Source organism: Strix uralensis, chromosome 22 (assembly GCF_047716275.1).
Source record: "Strix uralensis isolate ZFMK-TIS-50842 chromosome 22, bStrUra1, whole genome shotgun sequence".
NCBI lineage: Eukaryota > Metazoa > Chordata > Aves > Strigiformes > Strigidae > Strix > Strix uralensis.
In genome coordinates this window covers 10,486,117-10,508,325 of record NC_133993.1, presented here as the reverse complement: position 1 = coordinate 10,508,325, position 22,209 = coordinate 10,486,117, and the positions used below count along the sequence as shown (strand labels likewise).

At 65.2% G+C, this 22,209-nt stretch overlaps 4 protein-coding genes across 15 annotated transcripts in view; 2 read left to right on the top strand and 2 right to left on the bottom strand.

The window, feature by feature from the left end:
- The window catches only part of IKZF3 (IKAROS family zinc finger 3), a 40,110-nt gene extending 37,482 nt beyond the window's left edge, over window positions 1–2,628 (top strand). For all 10 annotated transcript variants that reach the window (XM_074892049.1, XM_074892047.1, XM_074892046.1 and 7 more), the window contains one exon: window positions 442–2,628. In XM_074892049.1, coding sequence (XP_074748150.1) covers window positions 442–1,145 — 704 coding nt within the window. In that variant the 3' untranslated portion in view covers window positions 1,146–2,628. The remainder of the gene's footprint in view (window positions 1–441) is intronic.
- Window positions 2,629–8,209: 5,581 nt separating this feature from the next.
- Window positions 8,210–10,821, bottom strand: LOC141953514 (retinol dehydrogenase 8-like). The gene is made up of 6 exons (XM_074892136.1): window positions 10,725–10,821; window positions 10,473–10,634; window positions 9,867–10,046; window positions 9,693–9,786; window positions 9,416–9,599; window positions 8,210–8,572 (listed from the first exon to the last, which is right to left on the bottom strand). The coding sequence occupies exons 1-6, from the start codon at window positions 10,819–10,821 to the stop codon at window positions 8,333–8,335; spliced, it is 957 nt and encodes a 318-aa protein (XP_074748237.1). The 3' UTR covers window positions 8,210–8,332.
- A 724-nt stretch (window positions 10,822–11,545) lies between these two features.
- GRB7 (growth factor receptor bound protein 7) lies at window positions 11,546–18,331 on the bottom strand. Of its 2 annotated transcripts, none has more exons than XM_074892069.1 (15): window positions 18,321–18,331; window positions 15,319–15,472; window positions 15,017–15,158; window positions 14,757–14,913; window positions 14,563–14,684; window positions 14,369–14,446; window positions 13,961–14,098; window positions 13,775–13,885; window positions 13,557–13,655; window positions 12,944–13,024; window positions 12,748–12,864; window positions 12,608–12,668; window positions 12,412–12,499; window positions 11,906–11,999; window positions 11,546–11,838 (listed from the first exon to the last, which is right to left on the bottom strand). In XM_074892069.1, the coding sequence occupies exons 2-15, from the start codon at window positions 15,462–15,464 to the stop codon at window positions 11,692–11,694; spliced, it is 1,581 nt and encodes a 526-aa protein (XP_074748170.1). In that variant the 5' UTR covers window positions 15,465–15,472; window positions 18,321–18,331; the 3' UTR covers window positions 11,546–11,691. The 2 variants fall into 2 exon arrangements, with proteins under 2 accessions (XP_074748170.1, XP_074748171.1); XM_074892070.1 differs by having other exon boundaries at window positions 12,608–12,665.
- A 1,202-nt stretch (window positions 18,332–19,533) lies between these two features.
- MIEN1 (migration and invasion enhancer 1) lies at window positions 19,534–22,144 on the top strand. 2 transcript variants are annotated; one of them, XM_074892169.1, is made up of 4 exons: window positions 19,534–19,630; window positions 20,267–20,364; window positions 20,714–20,790; window positions 21,220–22,144. In XM_074892169.1, the coding sequence occupies exons 1-4, from the start codon at window positions 19,557–19,559 to the stop codon at window positions 21,301–21,303; spliced, it is 333 nt and encodes a 110-aa protein (XP_074748270.1). In that variant the 5' UTR covers window positions 19,534–19,556; the 3' UTR covers window positions 21,304–22,144. The 2 variants fall into 2 exon arrangements, with proteins under 2 accessions (XP_074748270.1, XP_074748269.1); XM_074892168.1 differs by lacking the exon at window positions 21,220–22,144 and adding an exon at window positions 20,916–21,213.
- Window positions 22,145–22,209: the final 65 nt, after the last annotated feature.

The following is a 22,209-nucleotide window of genomic DNA, read 5'->3' as shown; positions in this document are numbered from 1 at the left end:
GGGGCAAGTCCAGAACGAAAGGTTACCGCATTCTCAGTACTGAAAATGGAGTATTTGGTTCACTATCCATTCAGTCATTTACAAGTATTTTCATTAGTGATTACTTACCTTTTTCTAGAAAAAGGTTGAGAGAAGTTACCTCTGGATAATATTCTTCCCCTTAAATTCCAGAATAATTAAAAAAATTTAATGATGATTTGTCCAGTAAGTATCCTCTCCACCTCCTCTATTTTGCTTCTAAGCCCAAACTTTAAAAAAATAACAAAACTCAACCCCCCCACCCCACCCAGAAGCTACTTGTGTATCTGAAGAGCCACTTTTTGCAGAGAACATTTCAGGCCTCTCTACCTTCCAGAGACTGCTGCCATTTAGAAAAGGCATCGTGGAGTTGCAATACTTCTTTACCCACCCAGGTGATTTAATACCTCTCCTCTCTTGCAGGTGAGAAACGACATAGTTTTGATGTTAATTATAATTCCAGTTTCATGTACGAAAAGGAAAGCGAGCTAATGCAGGGACGCATGATGGACCAGGCCATCAACAACGCCATCACCTACCTCGGGGCTGAAGCCCTGCGCCCTCTCGTGCAGACGCCGCCAGCCCCCACCTCCGAGATGGTCCCCGTCATCAGCAGCCTGTACCCCATAGCCCTGACCCGCGCCGACGTGCCCAACGGCACCGCGCAGGACGCCGAGAAGAGCCATGCCCACCTCAGGGACAAAAGCCTCTCCTCCGACAGAGGCCTTTCCCCAAACAACAGCGGCCAAGACTCCACAGACACTGACAGCAACCACGAGGAGCGGCAGAATCCCACCTTCCACCAGAGCCAGATGATCCCCGCTCAGGCCCGCAACGGCCTCCCGTCCCTGAAGGATTTCCCAAGGCCGTACGACATCATCAAGCCACCCGCCATATGCCCACGCGATGCCTTTAAGGTCATCAACAAGGAAGGGGAAGCCATCGGGGTCTATCGCTGCGACCACTGCCGCGTCCTCTTTTTGGATTACGTGATGTTCACCATCCACATGGGCTGCCACGGGTTCCGCGATCCCTTCGAGTGCAACGTCTGCGGGTACAGAAGCCACGACCGATACGAATTTTCCTCGCACATAGCACGAGGAGAGCACAGAGTAGTGCTCAAATAACAGGACTGGTTTGCCAAGGTCAAGGGCTTTGTTTTAGATCAGAGGGGAGGCTCGTTTGGTTGGTTTTTTTAATTAGCATAAAGAAATTTCTTGAATATTTTTCTACGCCAGTTTTTAAATGAGTGTCACAGAGAGGTGACACCTTTTTACATTTTTTTATACAAATAATTCAGTGTTCTGTAGCATCTGTGCCTAGCTGCTGTGGTGAGTGGTGAGTGGTACTGTATAAAACCCCAGGAGCAGATTTTTATACAAACTTTATTTTTGTGAAAATTAAGAGCCATTTAAGAGGTTTTTATTTTTTAACGTGCATTTGGTTTTATAACGTATGCTTTAACTCAGCGCAAAAGGTTTGATGCCCTGCTGCCTGTTTCCCTGCTCGATCAGATGTCAAGCCAAAAGTGTATAGGAGAAGCTTTTTCTTGCTGTTCCAGTCCTGATGGTCTTCAAACGGCGAATTGCCGAAACGGGGAGAACGCGCCTCTGGGAGGGATTATTAATTCCTCTTTAGAGGTTTTCCCCCAAGCCTTAAAGAGCGTGTGGCCCCACCACGCTTTCATTTTTCTTAGCCCTCTGTTCACTTTCTTTAAAGTGACTCCCACGTGCCTCTTATTCAGTAATAGCAAAATAAGAAATGAGACCTATTTTGGGGTTGGGGTTTTTTAGCAATAGGCATTTTTGGGATACCCGGTGAGGTCACGGGTTGGCTCATCCGTGCAGTCTGGGGGAAATCCTGATTTTCACTGCTGGAAAGTCCTCCTCTCTGATGGAGGCCACCAACGAGGACGAAACCGCACAGGGCGTTGTGCCCCTGCTCAGCTCCAGCAGCAGAACGCGTGACCGCCCCGGCAGGTCGGTGGCCAGCCCCAGCGTGCGGCGTCCCCACGGACGGTGAAGACGTGGGGCCGGGAGTCACCCGGGCCTGGCAGCCGACACCGTGAGAATCTGCGTACACGAATGTGTGGGAGCTGACAGCAAAATCACGCCGTGTCTGGTTTTACGTGGGGATATCCCTCAGAGTGAGATGTGCTGTTTTGCAAAATGACTATTTACAATTACTTTGAAGCTGGTTTTTAAAATAGTTCTTTTAATCTAATCATTGCTCTGCAGCTGTATTGTTAGTCACTGTGCTGAAGATATGAATTTGATAACAGTTCTGCTGAGTGAATGTTTATTCTTTGCAAAGTATTTTTGTATAATGTAGAGTTAGGTGTGTTCTGATGGACTTTTTGCATCCCTTGTATGGTTTGATATCTACGTTGCCTTTGTACTTTTCCAGCGTGGCCGTGCCAGTACCGGTGGTGATCCATCTGCTTCCGCCAGGGGAGGTTGTGGGGCACAGAGACCCGGGTGGAGTGTTGAGGGTCAAGAAATACTGGATTTTATTCCTCCCTCTGACCTGGGCTCACTCTTTTGGCTCAAATACTTTCTCCCTCCTTGAATTTTAAGAAAAAAAGAAAATTAAATTCACTTTTCCCAATAAGGGTGCGTCTGAAGAAGGATAAATGAGTCTGCAGGGTGCTTGAGTATCCAAAGTGCTGTGGAAATGCCAGGTCCTAGACCCTGCTTGTCACTGGGGGTAAGGAGAGCCCCTGAGCCACTTGGTGTGACGTTACGTGCGTGGTTTGAAACCAGCTTTAGGCTCTTTTCCAATAACCAGTTTCCCATCGTGAGGCACATATGGTGGGCGGGTGGATGTTGGTTCTTCCCCGATGAACACCCGTGTCTGCGGCTCCACCCCATCGGCTGCTCGGCCGGGACTCGGGGAGGCTTCGGCCGATTCCCCGCGTCGCTCCTCCGGTGACTCCAGCTCTCCCGCTGCGTTCTGCTGGGGGCAGCGACGGAGCCACGCGCCCGGTGAAAACGCTCCTCACGGTTCAAGAGAAATGAAGACGATGACGCGCGGTAAAACGCAACTTGTCATTTGCACAGGAAACTCCTCGCGTTGCCGAATGTGTGTCACGCAGCACCGCCGGTTTCTCTCTCACGCCGCTACCGAATCCTTGAAAACACTCTTCAGATCCTCCTCCCACTCCTCCCGTCCCTCCAGGCCGGGCTCCAGCCACCCCCCTGCTTCGCGCGTAAGGGGGACGATGAACCGCGGCGTGAGCAGCGCTGCCAGGTTTTGGAAGGGAAGGAGGGAGGTTTTCACACCCCGTTTTCCCACCATTTCAAGATAGGCTGAAGCAAAAGAAGTTCCCTGTGCTGTCTGGAGTTGATGAGCGTAACCTCGTTAGGGCCCTGCTGTTGAGCAATCACGTGCTGTGGAATTTCAATCCAGTCATTTATTAAAATATATATCGATTTTTATGAATATTTGCTGTGTGATGCTCGCCGAGTGTGTGCCTGCGTCTCCTTCCACCGGGGCCTCGGCCGCATCCCGGGAGCGGGGCTGGAGCCCCGTGCCAGGATCAGGCCCCTCGGTGCAGGCGGGCACGTGCCTCCCCTCATCTCAGGGTCCCTGTCCTGCGGCACTGCCCCAAGCACCCTCCCCGTGGGCCGGGCCAGAGGCCCCTCGCGCCGTGCACCAAAGGGCTGCGCTCGGTGGCGGGCAGGTCTCTGAGCTCAGCGGAGCTTTGCAGATCACCTCGTCTGGGAAAATGGAGGGGAAAAAACCGCTGGTATTTGTTGTGAGCCTGATCCGTTCTGCTCCTGGTTTGGTTATTGTGGTATGAAACAAATTTCTGTTCGAACCGTTCCCTCTGAACGCTCCAGCCAGCTGTTTGTCTGTCTCGCTTGGTTTCTTTATTTACTGCTGAATTACACCCAAACGGCGGGCGGCACAGAGGCGGCTCAGGAAACTGGCTTTTAGCACTACGAAACGAGCCTCTTGTGCTTGACAGTTTACTGAATTTTTAAATTTCAATAAACTCCCCTGCACACAATCAGCTGACGGGACCCCATGTGCTGCGTGGCTCTCCTCGGCCCCAGCTCGTTCCTTCTCGAAAGCAGAACACCGGGAGCTGGAAGGCGACCGGCGAACGCGGGCCGGCGGGTGGGAGCGAGCTGCGGGGAGCGGGCCCCGAGCGCGGGGAACGGGCCTGGCACCTCTGGGCTCTGTAAATCACCACGATGGGATGAAACCTGTGGCCAGCCCGTAGCTGCGGTGCTTCCCCCCACGCCGAGCGGGTGGCGACGGCCGCAGGCAGCAGAACACCGAGTCGTTGCTCGGTGGAGTGCTGATACGCCCCAAGATCGAACGACCGTGCAGTCTGCTCCTCTGGCTGCTGAAAAACGGTGGCGGTCTTCAGTTTTGGTTAATAGCTGGCCGGTACGGTCCAAGGAAACGAGCCCTTCTCTGACCTGGGGGTGCCGCCGGCGTTCCTTGTCCCCCAGCGAGCTCGGGACACGCGTCCAGGGGAGGGGAATGGCCCGACTTTGGCAGAGCAGAAGCGGTTCCCGCGGGATGTCCCCGCCGCTCCCAGCCTTGGGACTCGCTCCCCCACGACGCGCTGTGTCACGAAGCGCCGTCCTCCTCGCCCTGGGGTTACCGAGCCCAGTCAGAGCAAAACTGGGCCCCAGGTAGAAGTGCGGAGGAGCCCTGGCGCTGGCGGTGGCCTCGGCCGGGCGCTGAGCCGCGGCGCTGGCAAAGGCTCACGGTTGGGTTTTGCTCCCAGGGGTCTGCAGGCGATGCCGGGTGCTCCGAGTGCCGCTGTCGTCTCGCCACCTTCCTCGCGGTCGGTGAGGATGGGGACGGTGGCAGGCGGGGAGGGGGGTGGCGGAAGGGGCGCGCATCCCGCGAATTCCCCCAAGCGCAGCCACGCTCCGGCCGCTCCTCCCGGCAAGTGGCCAGCACCGGTGTCCCCCGTAACCTGCACGGGGACGGGGCTGCTCCCCCCTGCAGAACCACCGGGTGAAGGCGACGCTCAGCCCCACGTGCCCAGACCCGCGGGTGCAAGGGGGGGGCTCAGGTTTTCCGTGGGGTGACGGCGGCTGCGCCCACCGTGCCGGAGCACTTCAGTCAGACGGAAACATCCCGACAGGCGGGAGGGCAGCGGCTCACACCACCAGCCCTGTTCTAGCAGGTTGACGTTGTTCACACTTATTTCATACTCTCCTGACACCTTCTACCACAAGAAGCTGGACACGCTTAAAACAAAAAAAAAAAAAAAAAAAAGAAGAAAGTCAGAGGATCCTTTTTTTCTTTTACCTTCACTTCCTTCTACCCTGGGTGAAACGCAAGCGCCAAGAGCTGTTTTCCCCTCACCGTGACGCTGCCAGGTGACTCTGAAGGAGCGGGGGAAGCTGCCAGCACTCGCAGCCCCAGCCCGGACGAGGGGGCTCAGCGGCCAGCAGACCCCCCAGCGCATCCCCAGCCCGGCTTTCCCCTGACTAAGAGCTGCTAAAACACCCCTCGGCCCTCTTCTGCCTGGAACCAACCCCCCTTTAAAGCACCAGGCTTCTACAAACGTTGGGTTGGTGTTATGACAGAGAGATCCTTATCTGCTGATATGCTGTAATTGTGATAGAGCAGAGAGGAACTCGTTTCCCCCGTCATGTTGAAACACGCTTTGTAACGCACGAAAAATCCTATCAAACTCTGCCGGGCGCTGAACTGCATCCTCTGAGCATCCTGCTCCCCTCGGGGAGCGGCCCAGCGCCCCAAAAGCAGCGGTGCCGGGAGGGAAGAGCGGGTGGGGGAGGACTGAGTCACCGCTGCCACCTCCTCCCTGTCCCGATTCTCCGGCCTTTCACTGAGTCACGCTCCTCCGCGCCGTCCCGCCAAGGACCCGCCGGCGTTTCGCCACCCTCCGTGTGGGCCGGGCGGCTCTGCCGGGCTCCTGCTGCCCCAAAACCTGAGGGGAGAAGGCGGGAAGGGTGGGGGAGGCACCTCTGCGCTTCTCTTGGGGTTGGGGTCTCGCAAGCGGCCCCCAAATGGAGCCACGTGCCCAACGCTGGCGCTGCCAAGGGGGGGCTCGGCAGCCGCGGGGCCGCTGTGGGACACAGACAAAGCAGGAACGGGGTCACGGTTGTCACCGGGGCACCACGGCGGGGGCAGCGGGTTCATGTCACGCCTGCTGCCCCCCTCACGTCGCCGGGAGGGAAGCGAAGCCCCCGGGGAGCCGCGCGCTCCCGGGCCATTCCCTCCGGCGGGGTTATATCTGGCACCGCATTTGCATCGCGGCAAGCCGGCGCACCTGGGCAGCCAGCGAAATCCTCGGGGGAGCGGCTGACAATTGTCACACGCGGCCTCGCCGGGGAAAGGAAAGTCCCGACAGACTAATATTTTTTTTTTAGAAGAACCTGCTTCCCACCCCAGTGGCTTCAGCCCCCACCACCCCGGGCAGAGCCTCCACCCTGGCGGAGCTGCAGCGAAGGGTGGGATGGGGATGATGCTCCTGGGCTCTGCCATGGTGCTCCAGGAGCAGGGAGGATGCTCCTGGGCTGGAGGCGATGCTCCTCAGCCATAAGCACGGCCCAGGTGACCCCCACCGATGGATGACCCCCCCCCACCCCCATCAGCACAGGCCACAACAGCTCCTTGTTTCCCCCTCATTTTGCCCGGGACCCCCTTCCCACCACAGGTGAGATGGGCTGATTCCATCGCAGCGGTGCTGCCCTGGACACTCGCTGCCCCCCCTGCTCTGCAGTGAGTGTTGGGGACGATCCTGCCCCCCCCCTTCGCTTCCCCAGCAGCAGCCCCACTGCTGCTTCCCTGGGGACTGGGGGACACCGTGGGGCTGGGTGTGTCTGGGGGGTCCTATCCGCCCTTGGCCCCCTTTCCCACGGCTTTAGCTCTGTGCTGGGGGGCTGAACCGCAGCTGGGGGCCCCCCCCTCCTTGTTGCTCCCCAGGGCTGGGTGCAGCCCCCCCCGTCCCTGCCCCCCAGAGCGGAGAAAGTTAGTCAAATCTGCAAAAACCACAGCGGGGGGGGGTGGGGGGGTGGAGGCTGCATCTCCACCGCTGCTTTGATGTCACCCCCTGCACGTCCCGCAGGTGCTGCGCCGTTGCCATAGCCCCGCTGCCGCGGCCCCCACCGCCGCTTTGCCATTAACTTGTGCAAAAAGCGGGGGATAATGCAAAAATATTTCCTCTGCCACCCACCCCCATCCTGTCCCCAAGGTGCCTGGAGCCGGCCAGGCCCGGGGAGGCCACGTGCGTGACACGGGCTGGTGCACGGTGCTGCCGCGGCCATCCAGCCCCTCGCACGTGGGGCCGGGGGTTGTGGCAGAGTTTTGGGGGGGGGACACCCCACATCCACGCCACACGGGTGTCCCTGCACCCTCCGTCCCGGGCACCGGCGAGGCCGCGGGGCGTCCCCGGCTCCGGTGCAGCCACACCGGGAAGCGCGGTGGGAGCCAGGAAGGTTTCTGAGAAACGGCCCCGCGACGTTGATTCATGTCGGGCCTCCCTGCGGTTTCCCCCCTGCTCTCACCTCCCGGGCGCAGTCACGCCAGGCACCCACACACCAGCACCCTGCGCCCAGCCGGGGGGGCGGCACAGGCTGGAATCCCCCCACCATCACCCCCTCTCCCCGAGCTGGCAGGGACCACCCCAAGGGGCAGCACAGGGTGCTGGGGTCCCCCTGACACGCCTGCTCCTGGGGCCTGGCCTGCACCCATCCTGCACCCACCATGCACGCTGCACCCTGCACCCAGCAGCCCTGCACCCTGCACCCAGCTGTCACCACACCCACCCTGCACCCCCCACGCACCCTCTGAACACACCCTTTGCACCCTGCTCCTGTCCCTACACCCCCTCCTGCACCCAGAGCTGCAGCCGAGCCACCGGCCCCGTGCCCTGCAGCCCCCCCCGTGCTCCCCCAGTGCCACAGCGCTCAGTGCTGGAGGTGGGGGGGGACACGGTTCCATCATGCGGGACCCCCCCGCAATGGGACATTGCCCACCCTGCAGTGGTGGCTGGGGGGGAGGACGCAGCCAGGGCCCTGGGGTGCCACATGCCTGTGGGTGCAGGGGGCCAGGGGGGTGCCGGGTGCCCCCAGGGAGCGGGAGGCAGGCGGGGGGGCAGCTGCCAGCCCTTCCCAGCCCCGTCACGGCTGCTGCACTCTCGGAGGAAGCCGCTCGGCTTTTTCACCCGGCGCTGGTTAAAAATACCACTCCCGATTTTAATACGGTGGCGGCGGGTGCTATTTTGGGCCGGGAGCAGGAAGCGAAACCCTACGTGGGTCCCAGCCCCGCTTGCCCCCCACCTCCGAGCTGCCCCCCGGGCTGCTGAGAGCCGTGGGGGCTACTTGAAGCCCAGCAGCCGGGCGCCCTCCTTCACCTTCTGGGCCTTCCAGCGGAGCAGGCGGATGGCGCGGAGGCTGAGCCGCAGCACCGCGTCGTACTTGAACACCAGCTTGTAGAATGCGTCGGTCATGAGGGCGCCGCTGGGGTCGGCGTGTTTCAGCGCGGCCATCGGCGTGTACGCCGCGTTGGTCTGGTGCCGGAAGGGCGGCCGGGCCGCCTCGATCACCCGCAGTGTGTGCTGCGCGTGGGGACGTTACTGTCCCCTTCCTGTCCCATCCCCTCCTCAGCCCCATCCCGCCTCCATCCCCATTCCCATCCCATCCCCATCCCCATCCCCTTTCCATCCTATCTGCATCCCATCCCCATCACTAATCCCCTTCCCGCTCCATCCCATCCCATCCTGTCCCCATTCCCCTTCCCATTCCATCCCCTTTCCATCCCCATCCCATCCCATCCCATCCCATCCCATCCCATCCCATCCCATCCCATCCTATCCCAATTCCCATTCCCATTCCATCTCCTTGCCATGCCCATCCCATCCCATCCCAGTTCCCATCACCAATCCCATTCCCACTCCATCCCATCCCCATTCCATCCCCTTTCCATCCCCATCCCATCCCATTCCCATTCCCATCCCATCCTATCCCAATTCCCATTCCCATTCCATCTCCTTCCCATCCCATCCCCATCCCCTTTCCATCCTATCTGCATCCCATCCCCATCACCAACCCCATTCCCATCCAACCCCATCCCATTCCCATTCCCACTCCCATTTCCATTCCCATTCCCATTCTGATTCATCCCAACCCCTTCCCATTCCCATTCTATCCCCATCCCATCCTATCCCTATCTCCATCCCATCCTACCCCACCCCATCCCCATCCCCGTTCCCAGCCAGGCTCAGCCCCATCAGGATGGGGCTCGGGGGGGGAGCGGTTGTTGGGGCAGGACCCCCACCCCGCTGCCAGCCTGGGGTCGCTGCCCCTCGTTAGGGCTAATTGAGGTTCCTCTGGACAGCCCAGCCCAGCCAGGGGCTGCCAGGCTGGGGGGTGGGAAAAGGGGCCACCCCCCACCCCGTCACCTCCGCGATGTCCTCGGGGCTCTGGCCCAGGCTGGCGAAGATGTCCTTGGAGTTCCTCAGGTAGAGGTTGGTGAAGATGTCGGCCGTCTCGGGGTCGGTCCGTGAGTAGTCGGCGCGTTCAGCTTCCTCGTACAACTTCACCTCGAACTCCGTCGTCACCGGCCCCGGCTCCACCAGGCTGATCCTGCCCGGGAATGGGGCGCTGGGGACCCCGGTGCCCCCTGACCCCCTCCAGCCCCGGGGGGGGCCGCGCGGGCTGCCAGCCCCCGGCACTCACGCCACGTTGAAGCGCAGCGCCTGCACCACCAGGCTCTCGCAAAAACCCTCCACCGCGAACTTGGAGGCCGCGTAGATGTCGTTGAAGACGATGCCTGGATGAGCGGGGGGGTCCTGGTCAGGGCTGGGGTGGGGGGGCGCTGATCCCACTGGGGTGCCCTGTCCCCCCCCCTACCCTGCAGGCCCATGATGCTGCTGATGACCACGATGTGGCCCCCGCGGCGCCGTTTCATGTCGGGCAGCACCTCCTTGACCAGGCGGACGAGGCCGAAGAAGTTGGTGTCCATGAGGCTCTGCATGGCTGCCAGGCTCTGGCACTCCAGGGGACCCGCCATCCCCACCCCGGCGTTGCTGACTGTGGGTGCGGGGTGTCAGTGGGGTGTCCCCCTGCACGGGGGGGCTCCCACAGCCCATGCACAAGGGTCCCCGGTGCTCAGGGGGTCCCCAGTATGGGATGTCCTGGGTGGGGATGGTCCCTGGCACATGGGGGGTCCCCAGCATGGAGAGACCCCAGTGCTCAGAGGGTCCCTGGTGCAGGGGGTCCCCAGCATGGAGGGTCCCCAGTGCTCAGGGGGTCCCCAGTATGGGATGTCCTGGGTGGGGAGAGGGTCCCTGGCACACGGGGGGTCCCCAGCACAGAGGGTCCCCAGCACAGGATGTTTTTGGCAGGGACAGTCCCCAGTTCCCCCAGTGCACGGGGGGTCCCCAGCACGGAGGATCCCCGGCACAGGGGGTCCCTGGCGCCGCGGGGACGCAGTGGAAGGGGGTTCCCGGGGCTCACCCAGGATGTCGACGTGGCGCCCGGGGATGCTGTCGAGGCAGGCGCGGATGGAGCCCTCGTCGCACACATCCAGCTGCTTGATCTCCAGCGTCTGGCCCAGCGCCGGCCCCGCCGCCGCCGCCAGCGCCCCGCTCCTGCTCACGTTCCTCATGGTGGCAATGACTGGGGGCAGAAGCAGCTCAGCCCCCCCCCTCCCCCGAATCGGGGGGGTGTCCCCCGTCCCCCTGTCCCCCCCCACTACACCCCACTCACCTCGGAAGCGGCGCTGCTTGTCCTTTGCCAGCCGGACAGCCAGTGCCAGCCCGATGCCGGAGGAGCAGCCGGTGATCAGCACCGTCTTGGGAGACATGGCACAGCCGTGACCCCCCTCCCCGGCCCCCCCCGCCTTTAATAGCAGCTGCCCCAGCCCTGGGCCCCCCCAAATCCAGGCCCTTAATCCTGCCCCGCTAATCCTCCCCGCTGGGGATTTGCTGGCGGCCTCGTGGCTGAGCCGCACGTGGTGCCCGGGGCGCACAGAGGGGCCTTTGTGCAGGATTTGGGGGACCACGGGGACACGGTGGAACATGGGGGACCCCCCCTGCCCCCAGCACCGCGGATTTTCCTTTAGAGGGAGCGAGGCGGGAGCTCTGAAAAAATAACCTTTATTGTCACTAGTAAAAAACATGTCACAGTTCAACTGGCCTTGCGGGAACATGGGGGACGCGGTGGTGGGTGCCCCCCTCACACCCCCCCCCCCGGGACACTGCTTCTGGGGCTGAGGACCCCCAAGCCCACCTGGCCTGGGGGTGAGCAGTGCCAGGCCCCCACGGGGACACTTGGGGACACTCGGGGCTGGTGCTGGGGGGGGGAAGAAAGTGCTTGAGTCGGGGGGGGGCCCGGCAGTGCTGGCACCCCAGGACCCCGCGGGCAGAGCCGGCACCTGGGACACCGGGTGGGGGGTGGAGGAGCCGTTCTCAGCCCTGTGTGTGCTGCACCGAGCTGGGCCCGATCCTGCTGCCCTGTGCCAGGCCGTGCCGGGCTGTGCCAAGCCGTGCTGGTGGTGCTGGGCTGTGCCAAGCTGTGCCAGGCTGGGCCAGGCTGTGCCATATCGGCAGTGCCAAGCTGGGCCAAGCTGTGCCAGGCTGTGCCATATCGGCAGTGCCGGGCTGTGCCAAGCCGTGCCGGTGGTGCTGGGCCGTGCCAAGCCGTGCCGTGCCGGCCGTGCCAGGCGGTGCCGGGCTCAGAGGGCCACGCAGGTGCAGTAGTGCCGCAGCTTGCAGGGCAGGATGCCACGGTTGATCTGGTGAAACTCCACGAGCTGGATGAGGTCGGCGAAGCGGGTCTGCCCGTCGTCCATGGTGAAGTAGAGTCGTCCCTCCTCCTCGCTCTGCCGGGGGAGTGGGTCAGGACCCCACAGGCAGCCCCCAGCCCCCCCCGGCCCCCCTGGCACTCACCGGCAGGATGAGATAGTGTTTGACTCTCTGCAGGTGGCACAGGGACAGGACGAAGCCCTTGGGGTTGCGTTGGCTCTCCCGCACCAGGAAGACACTGCGAGCCCCGGGGGGTGCAGAGGGGGGTGTGTCACCGCTGGTCCCAGGCCCGCTCTGCCACCCCTGGAGTCCCAGATACCCCCCTCCCCGAAGCCCTGGGGTCCTGTACCCACTGGGAGCCCTGTATCCCCCTGGGAGCCCTGGGGACTGTCATGTGTCATCCCCCCCCAACCCCAGGGTCCCCAACCTCTGGGAACAGATCCCCTGCAAACCCTGGGGGGGTCCCAACAACCCCAGGATCCCATGCCCCACCCCCCCAAAAGTCTCTCCCCATCCCCGCATGTGTCCTTTATCACCCCATGAGCCACAGGGCCCTATAACCTCTGGGGTCATGTACCCCCCAGGTGTCCCATGTACCCCCCCCCCCATGACCCCAGGGACCCCAAACGCCCCCCGGGGGGGTCCCCTACCCATCCACCAAGCCCTGACGGCCGATGAGCTGCTGGGTGTCCTCCCGGGAGATGCGCCCGTGGAACCAGGGCTGGGTGCGGTGGATGGCTGCGGGGAGACTGGCATCAGGCTTGGGGGGAAGAACCCCCCCCGCGGGGCAGAGCCCCCCCCCTCTCGGCTGTGCCGGATGGGAGCCCGCGGCCGGGCGCTGCTCACCGGCGCTGAGCGGGGAGCTCTGGCAGGCTGCGGGCAGGCTGTACCGGTGCGTCGTCTTCTTCTGGCCATGCAAAGCAAGAAGCAGGCGTTAGGGTGGGCTCAAGGGGGACCCCCCCTCGCGCCCCTGCACCCCAACTCACCCTCCAGGCCTGCGCCTCCTCCAGTGCCACCGTCAGCACCTCGCTGGGGTTCTCGATCACTCGGCCCGTGCACCCCGAGAAGTCCATGGCCACCAGCGCGTTGTCCGAGACGCTTCGCTGTGGGGAAGCGGGGGGTGACCGGGGGGTGTCCCCGTGGGATGGGGGCTGTGGGCGAAGGAGGGGGGGCAGCACTCACCAGGGGAGTGGGGCCAATCCAGGAGGGCTGGCTCAGCCGTGCCTGCGCTTGCTGGTAGTTGCGGTAGAGCTGCATGCCGTACTGGGGGGAACGGCCCCGTGAGGTGGGGGGGGCCCACGGGGCCTCCGTCCCTCAGTGGGGTGGGGGAGCACCCGCCCACCTGGTGTGGGGACGGGGACCTCCGCATCCACCCAGTGTGGGGACAGGGACAGTTACATCTACCCCGTGTGGGGACGGGGACACCCACCCTGCATCTTTTCTAGCACAGGGATGGGGACATCCCCCCAGCATCGCCCAGTGTCCCCCCAGCATCCCCCTGGCATCACCCTGGCAATCCCCAGCATCTCTCCAGCATCCCCCAGCATCTCCCAGCGTCTCCCAGCATCCCCCCAGCATCTCTTCAGCATGTCTCCAGCATCACCCCAGAATCCCCCTGACATCATCCTGGCATCCCCCAGCATCTCTCCAGCATCCCCCCAACATCCCCCAGCATCTCCCGGCATCTATCCACCATCTCTCCAGCATCACCCCAGCATTCCCCAGCAACTCTCCAGCATCCCCCCAGCATCCCCCAGCACGGGGCCGGTAACACCCCAGCAAGGCTGGGGCTCACCTTGAAGAGGCGGAAAGCCGCCATCCAGCAGCTCCGGCTCTGCTCGTCCTCGCTGCAGAGCAGCTTCAGGCCCTTCGCGCCACTCCGCACCTTGTAGGGCTGCGGGGAGAGGCCGGAGCCGTCACGGGGCAGCCCCGGGGGGCACAGACCCCACGGCAGGGGACAGCACGCGGCAGGACCGGGACCCCCGGCCCCCAGCCAGGCGGGACCATCCCCACCTTGATGCAGAAGCCGAACTCGGTGGGCGTCCCGTAGAGCTTCTTGCCCTGCGTCACGTAGTAGATGTTGGACTCGGTGAGGTCAGCGAAGTACTGGAGGTGCCGGGGGTCCTGGGGTGGGGCGGGGGGGTGTCAGGGCTGGTCCCACCGCACCCCCCCGGGCCGTGCTCCCCCCCACACCCTCACCTTGGAGGTGCCTTTGGTGGAGTAGTAGAGCCCCGAGCGGCGCAGGGAGAAGTAGAAACGCTTCCAGACCTTGCGCCCGGCCTCCCGCAGCTGCAGGAAGCCCTGGACCTCGGGGCAGCTCCCGGAGTTGAGGAAGTTCTGGGGGGGGGGGGAAACAAGGGCTGAGGGGCACGGTGGGGTCCCCATGGCACGGGCCCATGGCATGGCAGGGTCCCCACGGCACAACGGGGTCCCCACGCCACAGCAGGGTCCCCCCAGCACAGTGGGGTCCCTGCGGCATGGCAGGGTCCCCACAGCATGGCAGGATCCCCATGGCACAGCAAGGTCCCCACGACACAGTGGGGTCCCCACAACACAGGAGGGTCCCCCCAGCACAGTGGGGTCCCTCCAGCATGGCCGGGTACGTACCTGGATGAGTTCAGAGTGTGCCATGTTCTTATTTGCCTCCAGGCAGCTGGACACCATCACCTCGGGGAAGAGGGACTGCTGGGGGGACAGGGGGGGTCAGGGGAGACCCCCGGGGTGCTCAGGGTCCCCGTGGGACACCCAGTTCACCATGGGACACCCGTGTCCCTGCGGGCTTTGCCCCGGCAGCCACGTACCGTGTTGCTCTTGAAGAGCTCGTACTTGGCGAAGTTCTTGCGGAAGACGAAGCGGCTGTCGGCGCCCGGGGGCCAGGAGCTCTGCACCTCCACCACCGACTCGTGGTCCTCCAGGCACCGCTCTGCGGGGGGACGGGGTTCAGCGGGGCGACCCGAGGGGACCCCCCCAGTGCCACGCCTCGCCGGCGGCTCACCCAGGGCCAGGTGTTGGTGCAGCTCGACCAGGGCCCAGCTGTGATCCTGCAGCGCCCGCGTCCTCCGCACCAGCGTCTCACAGAGCTGCCGCGCCGTGGTCCCCGCCGACGCCTCCAGCGAGCGGCACGCGCCGTCCTCGCCGAACACCTTCACCACCTGCCAGCACGCGCCAGGGCGGGCGTCGGGGGGGGGGTGGGAGGGGACCCCTCCCCTCCCCTCCCCTCCCTCCTCCAAAAGCCCCCTGTCCCCCCCAACTCACGTGGGAGGTGCCTTCGCGGGGGGGGCCCTGCCCCAGGGCCGGGCTGCTGAGGATGGGCGAGTTGGAGGGGCTGCAGAGCTCGGGGAAGGGGTTGGGGATGGTGGGCAGCGACGAGGCGCGCGGCTCCTCCGGCGGCTGCCGGCTGCGGGCAGAGAGGGGCTGAGCTCCCTCGGACCCCCCCGGCAGGAGGTCCTGTGCCCCCACGCCCAAGCTTGTGCCCCCCCGTCTCCTCAATCCACTGGACCCCCCCCCCCCCAAAACCTCTGCAGGAGGAGCCCCAGTATCTGGGCCCCCCCACCCACCTGCTGCCGTGGATGAGGAGGGGCTGGGAGCGCTTGACCTCGGGGGGGCCCTCGCCCCCATCCCACTCGCTGGGGACCCCCTCCTGCTCCGTGCTGCCCGGCCCAGGGGGCTCCCGGAGGCTGCTCTGCTGAGCCCCCCCGTCCATGGCATTATCTGGGGGGGAAAGAGCAGGTCCTGCACCACACGAGGCTCCAGGTCCTCGTCCCTGGGGCCGGAGGGTCCGTGGCCACACGTGGGCAGCCCCCACAGGCCCCACGTGGGCCCCACGCCGCCGCCACGCCGGCGCAGGCAGAGCCACGGCGCTGCCAGGGGCTGCCCACCCCTGGCACCCGCCTGGGTGGTGTTTTGCCGGCGCCCAGACAAGCCGTGAGTCAGCGTGTGGCGGCGTGACTCAGCACCGCCCCACCTGCCCCCCCCCCAGCACCCCGCGGGGTCCGGCCAAGTCCCGAGTGGCTGCCAAGGGTTGGGGTGTCCCCGTCCCTCCAGCCCCATCCCAGTGCAGGAGCTGGGGGGCAGGAGAAGGGGCCTGGCGGTGAGCACAGCCCCTTACGAGACAACCGAGAATCTCCCAGCGCTTCCATGTCCCACGCGGGGCCCTCTCCAGTGCCCCAACATCACTGCGGAGAGACTGGTGGCACTGGGAGACACCAGCTGAGCTGGGCTGGGGCTGGTGGAGCCCAGTTGGACTGAGCCTAACTGGGCCAAAGTAAGCTGGGCTGAGCTGGGCTGAGCTTTGCTGGGCTGAGCCATTGCAGGCTGAGCTTTGCTGGGCTGAGCTGTGCCAGGCTGAGCTTTGCTGGGCTGAGCTGCACTGGGCTGAGTTTTGCTGAGCTGAGCTGTGCCAGGCTGAGCCGTGCTGGGCTGAACTGTACCAGCCTTAGCTGTGCCAGACTGAGCTTTACCAGGCTGAGCCGGGCCGGGCCGAGCTGCGACGAGCGAGCGCGGCGCCGGCGGGAGCAGGAAGCGGAGCGTGGCGGCGGCCCAGCCCAGACACCTCCTCGGCCCGGCCAAACCAGTTCTGGCGGCCGCTCCCAGCTCCACCTCACCGCGCTGGCATCCGGGCCGGGGCGGCCGCGCCGGCAGGCCGGGGGCGAGGGAGCCGGCGCCCGCCGTGGGAACTGCCCCGAGCCCGGTGCCCGCCGGCACGGCCCCCCGTACCGCGGCGTCACCCCTCGCCCCCGCCCGGTGCCCGGTGCCAGCGCCCACGCGGTGCTGCAGCACTCGGGGAGGGGGGACGCGTGGACACCGGCCAACACTCTGGTTTTGGCCCCAAAATGATTCGCGACGGCCTTGGGTCGGCTCTGCCACGGCACAGCGCAGCTCGGCACGGCCAGCCCCGCCGCCGGTCGCCCGGGCCAGGCAGGGACCACACAGCACGCGGCACACGTAACACACGCACGGCTCCCACGGCCACACCGGTGGCACTCGGTGGCCACGGGCACGCGCACGCCGGGCCCCGCCGTTCCCAGGATGTTGCGCGGGGCCGGGTTAATCATTCACCCGCTGCCTCCCGGCCAGCTCGGGGTCCAAGTCCATGGCCAGGCAGGACCGATGTCATCGCGTGGCTGCCACCACCATCCCCATCCCCGTCCCTGCCACGTCCCCGTCCCCGCCACGTCCCCGGCCCTGCCCTGGCCATCCTGTACGGATCCTCCGCTCCGTCCCCGCTCCCCAGCCCCGGCCGGGGTCTCCCTGCCTGGCCAGGCTCCGGGGTGAGCCTGGGGACATGGGGGGACAGCCAGGGGTCATGTGGGGTGATGCTGCCCACAGTGGGACACAGTGTAGGGCCACTGCAAGCCACACAGGAGCCACCGGAGGGGCTGATGGGGCATGTGACAGATGGGGACCCCACGGGGCCCCTGGGACAGTGGTTCAGCCCTGCCACTAACCTGCCAGCCCATCACCGTGGCCTCAGGTCACCCCAATGCCAGCCCTATCCTGGTGGCCATGACAGGGCTCTGACGGGGTGATGATGGGACACACACACACACACACACACACACAGGGTGTCCCTGGGGTCTGGGACAAACAGGGGGACCAAGGCCTTGGGGCTATGGAGCAACGGGACCAGGGCTACCAGGACTATAGGGTGGGGGTCTGGAGGGTGTCACAACTATAGGACTGGGCCCCAGGGCCACCAGGGTTATGGATTAGGGGGACCAGGGCCACCAGGTTTAGGGGACAGGGTCCCAGGGCCACCAGCATCAAGGGACAGAGTGCCAGAGCCACCAGGTTTAAGGGATCGGGTCCCAGGGCCACCAGCACTAAGGGGCGGGGTCCCAGGGGCCAGCAGGATGGTGGGACAGGGGGACTGGGAGATGTTGAGGCTACAGGATGTGGTCCCAGGGCTACCAGGACTATGGGATGGGGTCCCAGGGCCACCAGAGATTTAGGTCAGGGTTCCTAGGTCACTAGGGCTATAGGGCGGGATACCAGGGCCACCAGGATTAGGGGACAGGGTCCCAGGGCCACCAGTGCTATAGGACAGGGTCCTGGGGCCACCAGGGCTGTAGGATGGAATCCCAGGGCCACCAGAATTAGGGGACAGACTTCCAGGGCCATCAGGGCTAAGGGATGGGGTCCCAGGGCCATCAGGGCTATAGGACAGTGTTCCCAGGGCCACCGGGATTACGAGTCAGGGTCCCAGAGCCACCAGAGCTAAGGGACAGAGTCCCAGGGCCACCAGGGCTAAGGGATGGGGTCCCAGGGCTACCAGGGCTAAGGAATGGGGTCCCAGGGCCCCCAGCTGTGGGCGGGGGTGCTGGTGGGTGCCGAGGCGAGGGGAGACGGGGGCGGCAGGACCGGGGGTGCAGAGGCTGCGGGGTGGCAGCGAGGCCGTGCCGGGGCGGCAGAGGAGGAGGAAGAGTCGGGAGGAAGGCGGGAGGGAAGGGGCAGGGGTGCAGCGGGGGGGCCGGGGTCATGCCGGCGGGATGGGGCCGACATCCCGGGATGGCCAGTGGCCCCACGACGCGGGGGGTCCCCACCCCGGTCCCGCTCCTACCTGCAGGCGCCCGCCGCGTCCCGCCACCCTCCCGCCGGACCGGGGATTCCTGTTCTCCCCGGCTTTATCTACCTGCGCCAGCTCCCGCCCCCGCCTGACATCATGCCGCCCCGGGCCGGCCGCCCGGCACCCAGCCCCCCCACGCCACCCAGGGGTGCCCCCCAGCCCCCGGCCCCGGGATGGGGCGTCCAAACAGGCCCCGTGCCAGCACAGGGGGTCCAAGCCCCCCCAAACCCCCATCTCACGACCCTACGGTGGTGATGGGGAGTTTCCCACAATGCACTGGGGTGACCCCCAGGAGCGGCTGAGCCCGGGGGGGGGGGGTCAGAGCCTGGTGAGGGGACACAGGACCCCGTGGCTGTCCTGGGGGTGTGGGTCAGGTGCACCCCAACCTGTGCCCCCCGCCGGGCGTCCCCGGCCTCACGCTGTGGGGTTTGGGTTGGGGCTCCACTGGGACCCCACACGTGGGGGGCTGGAAGGGTCCCGTGGGGTGGGGGGGGTCTTGCAGGGTCAGCCCAGAGACTGGGATAGGTGGGGACCCCGTGGAGTGGGGGGGGGGGTCTCATGGGGGTCTCACGCAGGTGAAAGGTCCCCTGGGGTTTGGAGAGTTGCAGGGATGCCGGGGGGTGCCCTGTGGGATTGAGGGGGGGAGCAGTGGGACATGGGGGGGGTCCCTCAGGGGATCTGTGGGGGTTCTGCGGGGACAGAGGGTAGGGTCTCTTGTGGGTGCCCCTATAAGGGGTGTGGGTGTCCCCGCAGGGGGTGTGGGTGTCCCCATGGGGCGCTTGGGGTCCCACGGGGGCACAGAGCCCCCAGATGCATCCCCATGGGGGGATCAGGGGGTCTCCACGGGGGGTGCTGGCGGCTCCATGGGGTCCTATGGGTCATCCCCTGGGGTCTGGGGGGGGCTCAAGGCGCCCACGGGGGGGGTGTCAGTGGGGTGTCCCATGAGGGGCAGTGGGGTCCTATGGGTCTGTGGGATCCCGGTGGGACTAGAGAGGCTCCGCGGGGGCCGGTGGGTGTCCCGGGGGGTCGGTGCGGTCCCCGCGCGTGTCCCCGAGGGTTCCGGGGGGCCCCGGCGGGCGGGGGGGGCCCCGCGGCTGCGCGTCCTCCCGCCAGCAGGGGGCGCGCTGGCCCCGCCCGGAGCAGACGAGAGGAGCGGGGCGGCGCGGCCGGAAGTGCCGCGTCACGTGGCCAAAACCCGGAAGCGGCGGGAGAGCGGCGGGACCGGCGGCGATGAGCGACGGGTCTGAGGAGGCGGCGGCGGCGGCCGGGGCTGAGCGGCGGGTCCGCATCGTGGTGGAGTATTGGTGAGTGCCGGGCCTCTTCCCTCGGTACCGCTCCGCCGCCTGCGGGGGGGCACGGCCGTGCCGGGGGCGAAGAACCGGGGGAAATGGTGGGGCCGAGGGGCCTTCAGGGGTGGGAGGGACCCGGAGGGGGCGGTGGGGTGGGAGGGTGCTGGGCAAGAGGGTACTGGGGTGCCGGGGGTAGGAACTGGGGGAACTGGGAGGGGCATATGGGGCACTGGGGGGGCTTTCAGGCACGTGGGGGGCCTGGGGGATGAGGAGGGGGATGTCGGGGGGCTCTGTAGGGTGGGGGGGAGTTGGGGTGCTGAGGAGTGGGTGGGCCGTAGGGTAATGGGATTTTGGGGGGCTGAGGGGTGTAAGGAGCTGGGTGGGATGCGGGGGGCTGGTGGGGAGGAGTTGGGGGGGCGCAGGGGGTAGGAGGGTTTGGTGAGGGGTGATGGATGGGGGATTCTGGGGACTTAGGGGGGCGGGAGGGCTGTTGTGGAGGATGTGGGGGTACAGGCAGTAGCAGGGGAGGCAGGTGCTGGGGGGCTCCTTAGTTTGGGGCGGTGTTGGACGGGGGGTGTCTGCGTGAGAGGTGCTGCTGGGGGGGTCCCCACACCACGGACCCAGCTCTCAGCAGCTTCTCCCTGCACCCAGCGAGCCCTGTGGTTTCGAGCCCACGTACCAGGAGCTGGCGAGCGCCGTGAAGGAGGAGTACCCCGACATCGAGATCGAGTCCAGGTTGGGGGGCACAGGTGAGGGCCCGTGGCAGCCAGCACCATGCAGGGTTCACTGCTGGGGTTGGGGTGACCCCGGCCTGCCCCCGCTGCGGGGTATTGTTGGGTGCAGAGACTCTAGAGCCTGCAGATCTGCCGGGAGCAGGGCAGGAGCCCCCCCCAAGCTCTCCAGGGGTGCCCTGTGTGCTCTGCCAGCCCGGTCCTGCTGCAGGGGGTATGGTCTGGGGGTACCACCGGGGTGTTTCTGCCTCCCGGACGCTTCTGCCAGGGTTCAGTGTGGCAGGAGCGGCTGCAGGACAGGCAGGGGGTTGGCGGTGCCGCACGGAGCAGGAGCAGGACTTACGGCTCAGCCCCATGTGCTTTTCAGGTGCCTTTGAGATTGAGATCAACGGGCAGTTGGTCTTCTCCAAGCTGGAGAACGGAGGTTTTCCCTACGAGAAGGACGTGAGTACCCGGCCCCGCGGGGTCCTTGCGTCAGCCAGGCTGGTGGCTGCGGGGAGGTTTGGTTTTGCGACGAGCTCCCCTGTGACTGTTTTTTCCCTCGACGCCTCCATTTCATCACCCACCAGCTCCACCCGAGCTCCGCCGAAGCCTCACGATCCCATCGGGTGTTGTTCCCCTTCCTGCCACCCTGCTGGGACCCGCTCCAGCTCCCGCTGCTCGTGTGGGATGAGAGGGGGAAGGTTCTTGGAGCTCCCACCTCGGCGTGGCTGTAATTTGGGCCCGTGGCACTGCCCGCCCTCCACGTGTTGTGCCCGAGTGCTCCCAACCGCTGCATGTCCCCCCGCCACGCCCAGAGTGCTCCTTACCCCACCAGACCTCGCAGCGAGGCCGGCCTAGGGCGTGACCGCCCCCTCCCCTCTGTCTCCTCAGCTGATCGAAGCGATTCGCAGAGCGAGGAATGGGGAACCGCTGGAGAAAATTACCAACAGCCGTCCCCCCTGCGTCATCCTGTAGCCCCGTGCCCAGCTGGGATCTCCCTGTGCCCTCGGCGTCCCCCCCCCGCTTCGCTCCTCGCCGCCTTCGTTAGCTTCCTGCACGACCAGGGACGTCAGAGGGGACCGGGGACGTTGCGGGGGAATGCGAGAGCGTAAGGAGCCTCCTGGGGAATGCCACCGCGGCACTGGGGCGAGCGCTGGGCTGGGCAGAGCGGTGGTACTGGCGTCACTGGGCTGGCCGTGCTGGGGGGACCGTTCTGGCCCAGCCTTTGGGGCTCATTCCTGCTGTGGGGTGTAGCTGCGGTGGTGGGGGGGCTCCCCTGCCTGCCTTTGCCTTCCCCCTTCCTCTGCGCTTGCCTCCCCGCAGTGCAGGGGGGGCTGCCCCCTCCCTCAGCCCCCACTGGGGATTTGGGGTCCCCCGTGAATGCTCTGCCCAGCCCTCAGGGGAGCCAGGCCAGGCACTGCGGGGGGGGCAGCGGCAGGGGGGAGACTTTGCAGCTCCAGCCCTCCCAGCAGGTTAATGCAGAGCAAAAACCACTCGCTGTAAACTTTAGCATGATTCGTTAATGATTAAAGTCTCTCCTGTCACTGTTTAAACTGGGGCGAGGGCAGCGGGGACCGGCTGCCCCGACCGGGCCTGGGAACCCCGGCTTGGCTCCGTCCCCACGGCCAAGAGGTTGATTGAAGGGCCGTGAGCTCCCCCCCCTCCCTGTTCTCAGCTCTAACTTTCCGCTTGTAATGACTCTGCCCTTCGCCACGGGGCAGCTGAGCCGGCGGGGGGGTGAGGGGGGGCCCTATTTATTCTATACCGTGTATAAACCCAACGGCCCGGTGCTGAATAAAGGACAGAGGAGAACGTGGCCCCTCTCGTGTCCCTCGAGAACAGGGGTGGGACACAGGCACCCAGGTGCCAAAGCGGGGTTAG

Excerpts from the sequence above, each read along its gene's own strand:
- LOC141953514 (XM_074892136.1), bottom strand. The coding sequence starts at position 10,821 with ATGTCTCCCAAGACGGTGCTGATCACCGGCTGCTCCTCCGGCATCGGG. Across the intron at positions 10,047-10,472 it reads GCGCCACGTCGACATCCTGG|TCAGCAACGCCGGGGTGGGG; the intron begins GTGAGCCCCGGG and ends CCGCACCCACAG. Across the intron at positions 8,573-9,415 it reads GCCCCGAGGACATCGCGGAG|CACACACTGCGGGTGATCGA; the intron begins GTGACGGGGTGG and ends CCCCACGCGCAG.
- GRB7 (XM_074892069.1), bottom strand. The coding sequence starts at position 15,464 with ATGGACGGGGGGGCTCAGCAGAGCAGCCTCCGGGAGCCCCCTGGGCCG. Across the intron at positions 14,447-14,562 it reads AGCTCTTCAAGAGCAACACG|CAGTCCCTCTTCCCCGAGGT; the intron begins GTACGTGGCTGC and ends CTGTCCCCCCAG. Across the intron at positions 12,500-12,607 it reads GAGCTCCCCGCTCAGCGCCG|CCATCCACCGCACCCAGCCC; the intron begins GTGAGCAGCGCC and ends GTCTCCCCGCAG.
- MIEN1 (XM_074892168.1), top strand. The coding sequence starts at position 19,557 with ATGAGCGACGGGTCTGAGGAGGCGGCGGCGGCGGCCGGGGCTGAGCGG. Across the intron at positions 20,365-20,713 it reads GTCCAGGTTGGGGGGCACAG|GTGCCTTTGAGATTGAGATC; the intron begins GTGAGGGCCCGT and ends TGTGCTTTTCAG. Across the intron at positions 20,791-20,915 it reads GTTTTCCCTACGAGAAGGAC|CTCCACCCGAGCTCCGCCGA; the intron begins GTGAGTACCCGG and ends ATCACCCACCAG.